Raw genomic sequence first — 17,372 nt, forward strand, 5'->3', positions numbered from 1 at the left:
AAAAAAAAAAAAAAAAAAAAAAAAAAAAAAAAAAAAAAAAAAAAAAAAAACAGAAATGAAATTCAAATAATTTGAAACCCCACTAAAACACTCCATTCGAGCCATTTGATGCCTGGGACTTGATAGGCTAACTCCCTGCTCCTACCATCATAAAGCTAATTCACAGTGATGCCTTATTTTGGAATTTACATTTCGGTAAACAGATTGCAAATGGATTAGTACCATACTGTACAAATATATCCATAAAACTCTTGAAAAATTGTTTTTGAGTGTTTCAAAGAATGAGAAGGTGCATAAAGATTGGTTGCACTGTACCAGCAAAATGTCACCACGTCAAGCTTCAGTTCCCTTACTTCACTAAAAATGTCATGTACTCTGAAGTTAATATTAATTAATCTCCAAGATACGTTTTTTCATGTTACAAAGAAGGATAGAGTCACTTGACAAAATTAAACTGTTAATAAATGTTATCATTAAACCCACTTCCTTGCACATCACTGGTAGCTTGGTTGGTAAAGCAATAGACTGTCAAATTCTTGAAATAAGGTAACCATATGCCACTGGTCAAATCCAAACAGTGACAATATTTGAACTCATTTATAAAACAGACTGACCGTCCTTTCAAATGAAAACCCAATCACAATTTCAAAACTTCACCACACCGATTAGAAACAGAGTATTATTGTGTTTTCCTTGGCATTTACATGCTCTTACATTTGCAATAGCTGCTCACACAAGTCACATTCAAATTTTCTAGTGAATGAGACCACACACTTTTTACTTTATTAGAAACAATGTTTTTTTTTATCTTCATACTGTCCAGCTAGGATCCTTATTGTTTAAGCTTCTGAAGTATCATAATCTTATATAAGATGAAGTTAAGTCTGCTTCAACCACTGACGTTAGTTTACACTCACAAACAGCACAGCTCTTACGTTTGTGTTACCTGCATGTTGCACATGCTTTATATCTTCTCCACATACAAAACCTCATTGTCCTACACCTCACTGTACTACGGGAGTATGGTGACATCTTCACTACTAGCAATGCTTCCCAAAAAAGGTAATTGTTTGTAAACAAAGTATATGCCTTTATCCTTAGTTGTGTATTTCTAAGGCTAAGATTAATGTGAAGCTATACACAATACATCCCACTATCAAAAAGAACTGCTACACTGTGTTCTTGCTAATGCTACTTTCATGTTTTGAGTAAAACTTTTAAAAGTTTATGACCATTCCTCAAAGTCAAACATGCTATCCATTGCCCCACAGAGCATATGATTCTAGTGGTGTCTCTGAGGAGTACCTTGAATATCAGAAATCAGCATTAAGATTTGCCAAGAATAATATTGTTGTGCTTGGAGGTGTATTTCAAGACTGATAGTCAACAATCTTAGCTGTAAGTTCCACAATTCCTTACCTTTGAGCGAGTTTAATGATTTTGCATGGAGCAGGGAAAAGAATGTCCATCCTTGCACATATCGCCACTCTAAACGAGTGGAGCATAAATACATCTATTTTCACAATATTTCCATTATCAGCATTCACAAAATTCCTTTCTATTGTTACTTAAAAGTTGAAAATACATTTTCCATCACTAAACAGCTAAACTATTTGCAGAAAAAGTACAGAAAGATCTAGTAACTTCAGGTAACACTCTTGTAACACATGTATAGCTTCGCCTTACTCCAAGTCTATGATGTCACCAGAGTTTCGGACATTAACAGAGCATTTTTGATCATGTGAGCAAATCTTGATTATTTAATGATTTTTAAGATTTAATTACATAACATATGAGATATTTTGTGAGAATATTAACTATAAATCTGATTTAAATGTCATAATCACACCGAATAACAAAAATGTGAGCTATATTTTTAACATAGGAAAATAGCCTATTGTAAATTCACCGTGTTTCCTTATGACACTACACTATTTATTGATAATTCAATAGACAAACTTAATAAGGTTTTTTGGGAGATGGTGAATGGGTTTAACGTTGTGGTCTTTCTGCGAATTATAGTTAAACAAACTATATTCAGTTTCACACAACCTCTAAACATGAAGAAATAGAAGAAAAACTATGTGACTAGTAAATAGCTAGGGCAGATGGTTCAAAACACCTGGGACTACATAGCGATAGCAAACTAAACTGGTCAAATCACGTCCTGGATCTGAGCAGAAGACTGAACTCTGCAGCTTAGCTTTATGTTGGTGTGTTCTTACAGAAACCGTTAAATCAGCTTATTATGGTTATTTTCATGCCATTATGGCATATGGAATCATATTTTGGGGAAATCAGCCACTTGCAAAAATGTTCTATGTGCACAGAAAAGAGCCATATGAATCATGAGTGGAGTCCACACTAGAGCCAAATGCAGAAACTTCTCCCAGGAACTTGAGATCTTCACATTGGCAGCACTATAATATATATTCTCCCTGACGTATTTCATAAGAAAAACAAGCTACTTTTCAAACCTAATAGTCTGTATCATAGTGACGATAGTAGAAGAAAAGACGATGTCCACTAAGAGCAGGCAAACCTGATTATGATTTAGAAGGGGGTACTCTTCAGTAGCTGTAAGATTTTTAATGCCCTCCCTTCACATGTTAAGTGCTTAATAGAGGATGAGCTCTTGTTCAAAGAAAACTTTAAGCCATTCCTATTGAAAGGGTCATTTTATACCTCTGAACCACAATGAATAGTACCAATGTACCTAAAAATCTCAGATACATTCCTAGATCTGTATTTGTGTTCCTGCTATTTATTATTGTAAATGTATTTATTTTTCTATAATATATTTTCTGTAACATTTATTTTCAGTGAGGTTTATTTTTTCTATAATGTTTATGTAACTGCAAAATTTATTTTTCTGTAATAGAATCTAAGCTATAGATGCTTCAATATGTAACTGGTTAGAACTATTTACATAAAACCATAACAAATTTGTAAAACTGACTTGTTCCATATCCTGTGATATATTCACAACATGGGTCAAGGAAAAAGAAATAAATAAATTAATTAAATAAATGAAATTATACAGTTTATGCCTAAAAATATGGATAATGACAAAGAATATATATGGGAGAAAGAATGTGTCTAAAGGCTTCTATGCTCTGCCATCATAGTTAAAACTGCCTCTGACAAATGATTTTTTTTAACAGAAAATCTGTACATCATTGTTTAAAAAAATATATACTTCTTGTCTGCCAGGAGGCCTAACATAAAAGTGTTTAAAATGTGAAGTAAATCAGTGAAGAACTTTTGGATATTTCTGCTAAAAACAATGTTTCCATTCCATATATTACATATATATTTATATATTAAAAATATACAGCCTGTGTCTTTCAGAATTTTCATTAGAGTATTGTGTAAAAACATGCAGTGAATCAGTCAAGAGCTTTTTGAGATTTTTGGTAACAACATTTCCCCTCTATATATTACATAATTATTTATGTATTATACACTCCTGGAAATGGAAAAAAGAACACATTGACACCGGTGTGTCAGACCAACCATACTTGCTCCGGACACTGCGAGAGGGCTGTACAAGCAATGATCACACGCACGGCACAGCGGACACACCAGGAACCACGGTATTGGCCGTCGAATGGCGCTAGCTGCGCAGCATTTGTACACCGCCGCCGTCAGTGTCAGCCAGTTTGCCGTGGGATACGGAGCTCCATCGCAGTCTTTAACACTGGTAGCATGCCGCGACAGCGTGGACGTGAACCGTATGTGCAGTTGACGGACTTTGAGCGAGGGCGTATAGTGGGCATGCGGGAGGCCGGGTGGACGTACCGCCGAATTGCTCAACACGTGGGGCGTGAGGTCTCCACAGTACATCGATGTTGTCGCCAGTGGTCGGCGGAAGGTGCATGTGCCCGGCGACCTGGGACTGGACCGCAGCGATGCACGGATGCACGCCAAGACCGTAGGATCCTACGCAGTGCCGTAGGGGGCCGCACCGCCACTTCCCAGCAAATTAGGGACACTGTTGCTCCTGGGATATCGGCGAGGACCATTCGCAACCGTCTCCATGAAACTGGGCTACGGTCCCGCACACCGTTAGGCCGTCTTCCGCTCACGCCCCAACATCGTGCAGCCCGCCGCCAGTGGTGTCGCGACAGGCGTGAATGGAGGGACGAATGGAGACGTGTCGTCTTCAGCGATGAGAGTCGCTTCTGCCTTGGTGCCAATGATGGTCGTATGCGTGTTTGGCGCCGTGCAGGTGAGCGCCACAATCAGGACTGCATACGACCGAGGCACACAGGGCCAACACCCGGCATCATGGTGTGAGGAGCGATCTCCTACACTGGCCGTACACCTCTGGTGACTGTCGAGGGGACACTGAATAGTGCACGGTACATCAAAACCGTCATCGAACCCATTGTTCTACCATTCCTGGACCAGCAAGGGAACTTGCTGTTCCAACAGGACAATGCATGTCCGCATGTATCCCGTGCCACCCAACGTGCTCTAGAAGGTGTAAGTCAACTACCCTGGCCAGCAAGATCTCCGGATCTGTCCCCCATTGAGCATGTTTGGGACTGGATGAAGCGTTGTCTCACGCGGTCTGCACGTCCAGCACGAACGCTGGTCCAACTGAGGCGCCAGGTGGAAATGGCATGGCAAGCCATTCCACAGAACTACACCCAGCATCTCTACGATTGTCTCCATGGGAGAATAGCAGCCTGCATTGCTGCGAAAGGTGGATATACACTGTACTAGTGCCGACATTGTGCATGCTCTGTTGCCTGTGTCTATGTGCCTGTGGTTCTTTCAGTGTGATCATGTGATGTATGTGACCCCAGGAATGTGTCAATAAAGTTTCCCCTTCCTGGGACAATGAATTCATGGTGTTCTTATTTCAATTTCCAGGAGTGTATATAGGTATTCAATAACATAAGCATACCTGTATGCAACATTGCAGAATTTCAAGTCAATTGACTGACTGCTTTTTGAGTTTTGCAAGCACAAAAACCTGCAGGCTTATCTTGATTAAATACTACATTTTGGTTAAACAGATTTGAGTTGTTATTTGAACATATGAGGAAAAAAATTAATATCTCAGAATGTTGCTGTTAATTCCCCCAACATGTGCCTGAGTGTCTGCACATGCACACAAAAAATATCCCATTCTCTGAAGCATTAGTCATACTATCAATTGACTGACATTTTTAAAGCTATCAGGTGATTATAAACCTTTATAAAGAGAACTATATGAACACACCTGGATGCCACACAACATATTACTTCTGACACAACCACTATGCTGTGCATACATTTTAGTATTTGCATGATGTCAGTATAAGTAGAAACTTTATTTTATAAAACAGGAATGAAGACAATCATATTTCTAAGATAGTACAGTGAAACAAAAATACCTTATACAGTTTTGTGCTTTAGTCTTCACACGAAGTATTTCCTTCCCTTGAGTGGAAATTTCTTTGTTTAGAACCTGGAGACCACCATCAAACAAATCCACATTCCTTTGTAATTCATCAATATCTTTATTTTTCTTGTCAAGTAACAATTGCAGATTCTCAATTGCAGCATTCAACTGTAAAAGCAAAGCATGACTGTAAATAGTTTATATTATGATCACACAGCATTCTGTGGCTTAGCAAGGAATTCACACTTTTTTGCAAAACATGAAGGAGAGAAAATGAAAATGTAATCTAGTTTTATCAAGAAAGGTATGCTAAATTCAGTTAAAAATGAGGCAAAAGAATAGTTAAAACATTGAATCAGGGTACAACATCCAGGAAGAGAGAATTTTAGAGGCCTACTTATGCAACTGACAACAATATCTGATGCATAACTGGAAATGATTCTCACAATAGTATGAAGATTGCATCATTGTTCATGTTACAGAACAAGCTATGGGTGAATCATTCCATAAAACACACTTTAATACAGATGTTTTGTGTACCATTCACAGAGGTGTTTGTGAACACCTTGACTCATCCTTTACTCTTATATTTTACACAACCTATACTGAAATGCTTTTGGTAATAGGTGACTTGCAGGGTTGATTGTGAAGCATTCAGTCAAATCAAAACTGTATCCATTCATTCTGGACTATTTCTGTTATTTTCATAATGGATTGGTTAAATAGTTCTGAAAAACAGAACTGCAAAGAAAATATAATTACATTCGAAATAAATATGAGTAAAACTAAACAGTCAATAAAAAATGACAATCATTTAATATTTTCAGAAAATGAGAGCCTATTTACTGAACAGGTTTCACGAAAGGGTGCAGGCAAGGTAAAGCATGATAACAGGATAATTTGCATGCCGTAGGAACCATGACATAATCATAAACATTCTGAAACTGAAGATACACATAAAAAAGTAATAAACCCAGAACACCTCTTCCAAAAAACAAAATTGTTATACTACTCCTAGTTGCCTTAGATACTTGGTAGTACTGTGGCAGGCTTTTACTTGATTTTAAACTTCTATTGACAATTGAACCTATCCTTGAGAAAGAGCTGTGCAGAGTTCTGTGAGAGTCACTGGTGGTTGCAGCAGGTGGGCTGAGGTTCATCTCACACATGTATCCCAGGTCTTTTCTGTTGACTTCATATTTGGAAATATTGCTTGCCAGTTCATACTGTGTATACCTTCTCCGCTGAGAAATTAATGCCATAGAACAGTTCGATGCTGATGACCATTATCAACAGATAATAATTCTTAAAACCATTTTCCCTTCAGTGAAAAGCACAATTAGAATTATACTGCAAACTAATGTGGGATTCACTTGTGGATAGCACATTTTTCCTTTCATTCATCATCTGATCTTAATGTTATCAACTCAACAATAAACATGAGTCTGTGTGATACACAGCGTAACAGTAGAATATAGACCAGCTGTTCTGAGCCTCCAATACACAGTGTGTCGAAAATAGTGTCTTCTGAGGTACACAAGATCTCTACAGAAAGTGACTTGCAGTCATAATCCAATTATGTCAAAATATTAAGTCCCAATAACTGTCTTGTTATGGATTAGTTACTCTTGATCAACCTTGTAAGAGCTTTGAAGGTTTAAAAATGAGCAGTATATTGCGTTATTGAAATGTGATATTACTATTTTTGTAAAAAATTGTCATTTGTTATTGTAAAATAATGGCAGAAACTGTTCAAGTAGTTTGTCCACAGTGACCTTTTCAAGACACTGTTTTGGAAAAAGTAGTAATTTCACAGAGGTTTCCATAGAATAGCTTTTTACAATTTTCATAGCAGTGTTGCCATGGTCATGTTTCTGCCCAAATTTTGTTAAGGTCAAAAAAAAAAAAAAATAAAAATAAAAAAAAAAATAAATAAATAAATAAAAATAAAAAATAAAAAAATACATACATAAATAAAAAGAAAATAATATGCTTGCCTGCACAATGACTGAAAATCATCAAATGTGACTTGCAGTGACATGGAGAAATCCTTAAGCATACTGAAAACTGATATACATTCAATTTTACATTAACATTTAGCTTTAAAAAAATCTGTTCACAACATATTCAATGCAATCTGGGAAACACTAAAGAAATAGGCAAGTGGTGCAAGGAACTGCTCAAAAAGTTTAACTGATGACATAAAATATCTGTATATAACACAGTAACAGGAGACAAATTTATGCATATTCATATCAGCTGGAAACTGTTTTGGTATTCCAAGATGAACTGAAACTGAAATGATTTTCACCCAGCAAAATCAGAAAAAACAACAAGAAATGTTGCAGCATTCTTCTCAATGACAACGCCAGCCATCACACAGTGGTATGAATTGATTATTTGATGGAGAAAAACATCAAATTAATGTTTCGTTGCTTGCGTTCACTTAATTTGTCACCAAATGACTTCATTTTATTCCTTTAAGACAAACCAAATTGTGTAGTTAGCAATTTTCATAACCTCAAGACCCTGTTGAATTCTTCTGAAATTATGTTTTTGTAAAAACTGAAAAGTTGATACCGACATTATCCTATGATGAAATCTTCCTGTCTATCTGAACAACTGCTGAAACAATGAAATAAGTCACTATTACACTTTGCTGCTGCTAAAAATGGAGTTTGTGTCTTAATTATGACAAATTGTATCTTTGTGACATTCTGCTGTAAGAAAGCTTCACCAAAGAAACAACACTCTGATCACAACAAAAATGTAAAAAAATTAGGGAAATTATGGATTTAATACATTGTTTTTGTTATCTTTAACTTATTTAATTAACTTTCCTATGAATGTAGCTCAGTTCTGGTTTGTGGAGAAATATTGATGGTTATTTAGTTTTTGCCCTTTTTTCTTCCAGTTTATCACATTTCCTGATTATGATTAACATTTGAAGGGGTCAGCCAAAGAAAGTGCTAACATGCCAGAGCACATTTTGAGTTGCTTTGTGTTGTACTTGTATGTTTGGTTGAAGTCAAAGACAACAACATAAATACAACAAAACAAAATAAATTTTACAGTAGAATGCTCTTTCTAGTGGTGCATAAGGGTAAAACTTGTTAGCCGAATGTGATGCACTGAAAAATACAAGTAATAGTATGATCAGACTAATCCTTAACAAATTGAGGGATAGCACTTTCTTCCACTGATCCTTCATTTGGTCACTATTGTTTGCAACTAGCAACATCATTTGCACACTATTACTTGCAATTAGCAACAGAAAGTTTTTTTTAGATAAATTATGACCTCCACAGCTGTGACAGAGGACAAATACTATTTGCACAAAATAGGGTACAAAAGCAACTTGCCTCAAAATGTACATCTGGCTGTTAATACTTGGTTATTCCTTCTATGAACTTTTTGTCTAGGGACAAAGCATAGGTTTTTCTTAATTATTGACTATGCTAAGTTAAATAAACTCTGTTACAAACTTAAATACAAACTATAACTTTATACACTCAGTAAAAAAAGACTAGGTAGATGATTCTGTTAGGACTATTGTTTGCAGATGTGACTGTACTAAAAATGAATGAGGATAAATTAATTTCTGCCTTTGTATTCTTGAAGATTACACCTAAGTAGTGGCAATTTATAATGGAATAATTGCAACCTTTAAAATGCTATTTTTTTAAAACTGTAAAAATTCAGAACAGTAAGAACAATGACAATAGTTTGTTTTTGATTTATTGAGTAATTATGTATATCAAAATTTTCTACTCAGGGTCCAGTGAAACGCACATTATTTGTATCATATCTCTGAACAGTTTTTTTTTTTCAGTTTTACTTGTACCATTCTGGTTTTTTTTTCTTTAGGTGAAAGCAAAGGGATTGCAAGTCCTCAAAGTATTTCATGTTTCTGTCAGTATTTCCACAGTTTTTATAAGTCTCATAGCTGATGGGCTAGTGGCTTTATCCTCCTCTATTATTGGTGTTGTCACATGAAGCTTTTCATTAGCAGTTGTCTATACAGTGAAATAGAGCACAACCAATTTTTTGTAATAGTACTTTCTCCTGCACAAAACAATAGTTTTATTTATTGTCACATGCAATCATAAATATGCTATGCCATATCTCTTCTGATCTATAGGTGATCTTATCTTGTGTTTTCATGTCTTGTTTGAATCTGCTTTTCACTTTTACATGGTGCCAGATGACGCTTTCTGAACTGCTTTAATCAAGTTCAACATGTTAATCCCTTTGCTCTATTCTACTTTCAAATTCTACTTTTGTTGAGATGTACAAATTGTGTTGTTTTCTTTTTTTTCCATTATAAATATAGGTAGTTCTAGAGTCTGTTACGCCCGACACATTTTGTTTTTATTTACACAACTTCATCAGTGGTGGTGGGCATTATTTATTGCTCCTTTTTACAGGTTCTGCTGTTTTGTCATTAGTAGGGATTCTAAATAAAAGAATTTGGTTTTACTTTCAACCTTCACAAGTTTCAGCTTTCAGGAATCACCTTTGTATATTTTGTACTTCACTTCACCTTTGTAAAACTTTGTACAAGTTGACTTCTTGCCAAAAGAGAAACAGGTGAAACACTATACAATGTCTCTGAAGAAAACATGGAGTGCAAAGTGCAACAAACATAGAGTGCAAAGCACAAATTTGAAACAAAAGAAAAAGTGAAATCATAAAAGCCAAAAAATATGAAGGTTGAAAGTAAAAGAGATTTTTTCACTTCGACCTCTCCTAAAGACATTGGAAAAACCTGCTGACTTCAAAGTTCATAAAAAGATTTCATAAGTGCCAACCATCACTGATGATGCTTTGTAAATAAAAGTAACATGCATCTGGTTTCATGTTTTGTTGAACTGCAATATTCTTAAGGTGGAAAAACGAATTACAATCAGTATATAGAAGCTACTGTGGAAGATGGCCATCCAAACAAAGATATTAATGTTGAGATGAAATGTCATGTAGTTCACATTATTTGCTGTACTCATGCCAAAGGTTAAAGGTGTACAGCTAGATATTCAGTTACCTTTCGGAAGTAGTACATTTGGAAGTAAAATTTTTTTTTTGTTTATTCATAGATACAATCACATGTTTATGACACAGTCATAACCGGTTTTGGCCATAGAATCACCATCTTCAGATGCTAAAGGTGGCATACACGTTCATTGTCAACGAGTTAGACAACACATGATGGCCGAAACCGGTTAGGACTGTGTCATAAACATGTGACTGTGTTATGAATAAACAAAAAAAACAATTTTTAAAAAAGAATGTGTCACTCACGCACTCCATAGACAAAATGTCGTTTTTCCAAAAACATTTGGAAGTTAAAGAGCCCATTCATTTTGTTTGGACCATTCCATTAATTTTCAAAACTATCTCCATAATGTTAATAGTAAAGTATCCCTCCTGAATTGTTAATTCATTGTTGTGTTGTACATAACTATTTGTCACTGCTTCCAGTTACCTTATTTTGTCAGTACACATGCCCTTTTACAGTTTGTAAGACGAATGAGATTATTAATTGAGAGAAAAAATTTACGGTTTGGGTCATGATCAAAGAAATGTGAAAAGCATCAAGTGTGTCATTTTAAGTACTTTTATTCAAATACAAAAGTAGGAGCATTATAAAGATTATTATATAATTTATTACATATGTACAAATATTATATATTTTAAATATGAAAACAATGATAAAAATCTAACTGTAAAATAATCTATGTTCTTTACATAAGCAAATCTTAATAATAAATGCACTCTCACCAACACATCACTGGCTTCATGAATGATGCCTTAAATGCAACCTATGTGCTCACAGTGTGGTACAATTACACTTTTAGGTTAAAGACCCACAGGAAATTGAATATATGTAACAGTTTCATTTGGAAATTATCATAGCTACTCTCTGGCATCACGCAAAATATATTGTTGTCTTCAGTCAGTCGAGAAACCCCCTCCCCCATTTCATACAGACATTTTTCATGCACAATATTAAATAAAATTACTGCCTCTTTTATTTTTTAAGATATTAATTATGCAAGTAACAAAATTTCTTATTTCAATACAGTTAAAAAATGTGAGAACATTGACCTGAAAAAAGCATATTTCTAAAAGTTTTTATTGAAGCATTCATACTTATTTGTGATTTTATTTCAAAAGCACTCTCAAATTTTAGTCCTAGGGGTTCACAACATGCTCCTAAATATGAGTATGCAGAGAATAGTTTAGCATTTGGTTTACTTTTGGCTACTTGGTATAGGTATCACTGGAGGGCAGTTATCCCAGCTTCAGTATCTTATCTGTGATGTTAAGCATTTTTGTAGCTCATTGACATTTATCTCACAAGAGTTATTATACCATAATGAAATTGACACATATAAAACAAAGAGTTATATGTGGCACAATTGTGCCAGCTGACAGATAATTACCCAAATAGCCCTTATCAAGACTGAGATGCACTTGCACCAATCTCAGAAGGGTGTTACATCAAAGACGAAATAATGAAGAAATTTTTCCCTAAATATTATGTCACCTGAATTTGAGTACATTTGTGGCTTCGTTTTTTTATTATTATTTCATCTCTAAAGACATCATCATAAAATGGATCACTTGACTGCTTAGTCATCTTTACTTGGGATACCACATGGCCATATTATATTCCACAAATAATAAAATAATTTCTGTTTCTTCTACCAATTCCACATGACATATACAAGCTCTTACACATTTTCTGGAACACTACCTCAACGCAAAATGAATTAGTTACTGTAATAACTAAGGAACTATTTGCTACTGTGTATTAATACATTATTGTTTTCCAACTTCGAACTGCCTACCTGTTCTGTGACAAGTTTCACCAAAATTGGTCAGTATATTGGCATTAATTTACTAATTACAGGCATGCTTTTGCATTCCATTGGAATGCGAAACTGGTCCATTTACTGTACACCCACACAGACATAAATATGTAGAAATATTTTCAGCAGTGAAAGGAATAAATGCAGATGTGGGTGGACTCAAATGGGCCCTACTTTGGAAGTGAGTGCTACTAACTAAACATATTTGGTATATATCCATATTTGCAGCATCAGTCTCTTGTCTCTTTTTTGTGCTGTATTTTGTACACATTTTCCATTTTCTGGTGCATCATAACAGGAAGTCTGCAGTTTACTATTTGTCCATTACTATTGAGGTAATCGCTTTTGATGAACCTTGTCACACTGTAAGGATGAAGTTCAAGAACAGTTGCATATGAAACACAGTCTCCCTCTTGCTCTTTCACTTGTTATTCTCTCTCCCCCCCCCTCTGCCACATCCCTCTTATTTACTCTCATGCACAAATACACAGCCACAATTTTCCAATGCGTTACATACATGTGCCCGCCTATTACCTATCATTCATCCAGATTTTTTTCTGATTTTCAGTTTCTTTTTTCCACTCTGGAATTCACAGTTTTAAACAGATTATAATATATACTGAGATGAGAGTCAAGCTCTTTTCATTTGCTAAAGAGATTACAGTAGATAGAGTCTTCTGGCATTGGAATAATGGTGTAAGACTCTTATAAATGGTAGATGAAAATCTCTAAGATTGAATTGTATTTGGTCACATCCTATGAAGGACAGAACAATGAAAAAGGAGATTAAGTACAGAGTATGGTAATATAGGGTATATAAATAGATTACTGCAAAAGAATATCTACTACTAACCACAGGGTAATACTATAATCTAATACTAACATTTCAGAGAAGAGCTATAGGCAAGAAGATTACTCTCAAATGTAATTCCGACAGTAAATAGCAATTTTGTAAAAAGTCAATACTTCCCAGATGAAGCAATCAGTTCCTCTTTTGAGCCAAATCCTTTGTAATCAGTAAAAAAATGCTGTCACACACAACATAGAACTGGAAGAGGCAGGCGACATGGTGCTCCTCAAAGACCAGGTGTTGATTTTACCAGAAATAAGGAAAAATATTAACATAGTGAGGGGAACTGTAGAGGTTTGTCAAAGTATGCATTATGCAGCAAGGAACTGAGAAGATACTGAAGTACAGTTAGTCACTAAGTTACTGCAGATGATTATTATAAACTAAACATGGGGCTGGCTACATAACAGTGACATATTTCAGCATGTCTCAACTCAAAAGCAGTACAATTGCAATATATGTTAGCTACAAAACAAAGGATAGCATTCTTTATCTGTGATTATGCACCACACATTCATCTGAATTTTTTTTTTCTTTTCTAGCCATGTTGCATGTTTCTTTAACCAGGAATGTCAATTTCAATGAAACAGAGTCATAAAATGAGTATAGCAATCTGATCAGTACACATAGTTTCGAAACAGGATAAAACACCCTATGAGATGCAGTAAAACATGAGAAACTTACATAGCCAACATAACACAAACAGATCTCAGTTTACATTGAGATTGGAAATGTAACTACAATCATTGCTGATTGTTATGGATAATTAATTGAAGTATTATGCTAAATTGCACATGAGACTGGAGGACAGATCAATTTAAATTTATTGCGTAGGTTATATAAATTAGGTATGGTAAATGGGAAATAATGAAAAGTATGAATCAGAAGTGGGAATATTTCTGTTGTATGGGAATCATTCTGTAGGTATTTCATGCCCACAGAAGGATACCAAAAGAATTTGAAGAAGACCAGAAATGGTTCATAACAAATTAAACACAAACTAGTTATGTGATTTACAAGACAAGGAACGTGAATATCTCAGAGTGTCAAATGATACTAAATATTACATCTGTTAACTTACAAATGAACAAAGGAACATATGACAGTAACATAAAAGAGAATAATGAATTTAAATGACTAAAACACCATATTTCACAAATGGGAGAGCTGAATTTAGAAATAACTGGTCAACTAAGAGAAAAACGTAATATTGTTTTACACATTTGTTTAGGAAAAGAAAATCTGCCAAGACATAAGACTTGTAACTGCCAGTAACTACATCACATTACAGCAAGCTGTAATGACAGCATTATTATTGTAGCAAAAGGGTTACCATACATAAAAAAGTCAGTTTATATTTCAGAGTTAATTACATATTTAAAAACAGCAGTTAACATAGTGCATACACAGAATGATGTTAGTACAACAATTCACAAAGATGAATTAATGTCAAGCATTTGAAGGTAATGGATAGTTACCAGATGTTACTGTAAAAAGGTACACAACATGGACACTGCACAATGAAAAAGCTTATAAGAAACAAGCTCTATTGTATTCCTGAATTTCTCACAAGGAAAATGTCCATTATGCTAAATGGACATGTCTACAAAAATGGGGGACTGTGACATAAATATCATGTGAAGAGACAGATAAATGTGCAAAAGCAGGTCATTAGACCCATGGCTGGAATGCTCTGAAGAAAATCCTATACAAATAAATTTCAGAACCTTCCCATTTTGATATTATGAACTTTATGTGTATGTGAAACAGTTAGGTATGTGAAAATAAAATGCAACATATTATGAAATTAGGACATGTATGCTTCACAGTAGAAGGGAAAAATATGGCAACCAGGGTAACAGTGAATAAATAAAACTTTCTTGGAATTTTACACATTTCAGAGGATTCTGCTTCATGATGCATGCTCTACAACATTATGAATACATGAATGAATGGCTGAATCTTGTTCAATGAAATCGCTACCAGCATAGAGAACATGAAAGGAAGCTCATGACTACAAACAGGAATTACAATGTTTCCTGATTTTTACTGTCCATATAGCATTAAGGAATATAGGAATATTTAGAGTTCCATATGATAATTCTGTATTATCTAACAGTAATACAATGGAACACATACAAAATAGGACATAAATGCACTGAGTATACTATGTGTTTTCATTAAAGAACTTTAATGCTGCTAATTTTCTATAACTTGTTGTGAATAGAAGTCAATACTTGTACTTTCGGTTTGTTTTCTAAAAAATGAAAGGGATATATATGTGCTTTTGATTACGTCCATACAGTGGAAATTATTTTTGGATGAATAAATCAAACTAAGCATTCATTCTCATGTCAAGCAATACTGTGCCATACATGACAGTCTATTAATAAGCCCAGCACACGCAATATCTGACTTCTTTTTACTTTCTCAACTAAAAAACTACACTTTTACTTAACGACCAATTACACAAATATTGTATCTGTAACTTTATCTTCTGATACAGAGTTAATCTACAATTAATACTGGGATTAATGAACTATAGCCACAGTTAAAGAAACAGCTTAGCAGTATAAGAAATAGTGAGTGCCATGCTTTATCCTCAAGTATTGACGATTTGACAGCCAAACTGAAATGAAATGTACTTGTTTTATAAATAAATTTTGTCAATTTAAACATTGGAATTTCTTTCAATCAGGATATGTCTATGCAGATACAAATGTTTATCTTCCTTTTCATCTTAATTTATTCCTATGAAACTATGCATTTTTCATTCATCTTCTTTCCATCCTGTGCTGAGTGCCCTGAGCCATATCGCCTCTCTTGCTGTGGGGATGTGTGGACCTGAAATAGCCCCATTGTGTGTTTCTTCAATTAAATGAAAATGGTATTATTTAGGATAAGAGAAAAATTACTCATGAACTGATATTTTCAGCACAATGCCTTTGTCTTTTATAATTCTATCTTACAGAACATTTTTTATCACTAATTGGATAGGGAACTGAAGAACATTACATATTGTCCATAAAAATAATTGAACATAGTACATCCAAGTATAAAAGCACACAATTAAATTTTTCAAATATGAAAGATCTTTTCACTAGAAAAACAACTGTGAAATGATGTCCATAAATATTTTGCCGGTATGTTCATCATCAGTTCACAATCTAATACCTCTACATAGCCTCACTAAATTAAGGTTTATGCAAGATTATACATTTTATTCCATAAATAGAGTAGATATTAGGTCTTGAAAGAGAAACAAAAGATAAATATTTAACAATAGGCCTTGAGGCAAGGGTAAAAAGATGTGTATTTCTGAGTGTCATATCTTTGTTTGCATGATGTCACACTTTTGAGGCTTGATTTAATTAAAACATTCAGTAGGGAGCTTACTTATGTCTGAAAAATCATCAGAAAAAAGGGACGACACTTTTTTTTTTTTTTTTTTTTTTTTTTTGCATGGGAGGAGGGTGACATTTATTTATGCTTTCCAGTTAAGTCCCTTCAAACTGTAAACAGTAAAGACTAATATCATCCAGAGCTAAAGAAAAATATTTTGAAATTATGGATGAAGTATTCTTTGTACACATGTCCCAAGAGGAAAAATTTGCAACTTTCTGAAAAAATCAGCATCTATACTACAAAAATATGAACAAACTGCATGTATAGAGGTTTTACACTGGCATGGGAAAAGACATAAAAAGTAAAAGAATTTGTAGAATTGTCATTACTTCAGTGCGTACAGGCAACAGTATATGTACATATGATAGAGACTTCTCAAAGTCAGGTAGTCACTGACATCATTATTACCAACATGAAAAAAGAAGCTATGAGAAACAGATAGTAGACAGCTGATCTGCATTTGCAGAATTAATGAACTAATTTAAGAACTGAAGCAAATAAGTAAAGAAGTTAGGATCATAGCAAGCAAAAAATGAACATCCATAAAATGAAGTTAAGCAGCGGATTCTAATCTGAAACTGTGTCAGCTTACAATAAGTAAGATGCTCTTACTAGAATCTTTCATTTGGCATATTTAGCATTCCCCAATGTAAAGAGACCAGAAATATTACAGGATCAAACACAGCGGATTTTTTAAAAAATCTGAGAGGTGACAGAAGCTTCAAAAACCAAGATGGCTGGGAAATTCTGTGAGCTACAAAGTATTTATAAATTAAAACAGGAAAATAAGGACATAGGTAAATATGAGAATAATTACCACCACCATTACAAATTCAGAAAATAAGGTGAA

General features: G+C 34.5%; 1 protein-coding gene across 6 annotated transcripts in view; it reads right to left on the reverse strand.

Moving 5' to 3' along the window:
- The window catches only part of LOC126357561 (golgin subfamily A member 6-like protein 22), a 321,544-nt gene that overhangs the window by 33,142 nt on the left and 271,030 nt on the right, over nucleotides 1-17,372 (reverse strand). For 5 of the 6 annotated variants that reach the window (XM_050007470.1, XM_050007468.1, XM_050007469.1 and 2 more), the window contains one exon: nucleotides 5,388-5,563. In XM_050007470.1, the coding sequence (XP_049863427.1) occupies nucleotides 5,388-5,563 (176 nt within the window). Of the gene's footprint in view, nucleotides 1-5,387; nucleotides 5,564-10,999; nucleotides 15,962-17,372 lie in introns of those variants that run through there. The other variant, XM_050007473.1, reaches the window with a different exon arrangement.

Source organism: Schistocerca gregaria, chromosome 1 (genome assembly GCF_023897955.1).
Source record: "Schistocerca gregaria isolate iqSchGreg1 chromosome 1, iqSchGreg1.2, whole genome shotgun sequence".
In the NCBI taxonomy this organism is placed as follows: domain Eukaryota; kingdom Metazoa; phylum Arthropoda; class Insecta; order Orthoptera; family Acrididae; genus Schistocerca; species Schistocerca gregaria.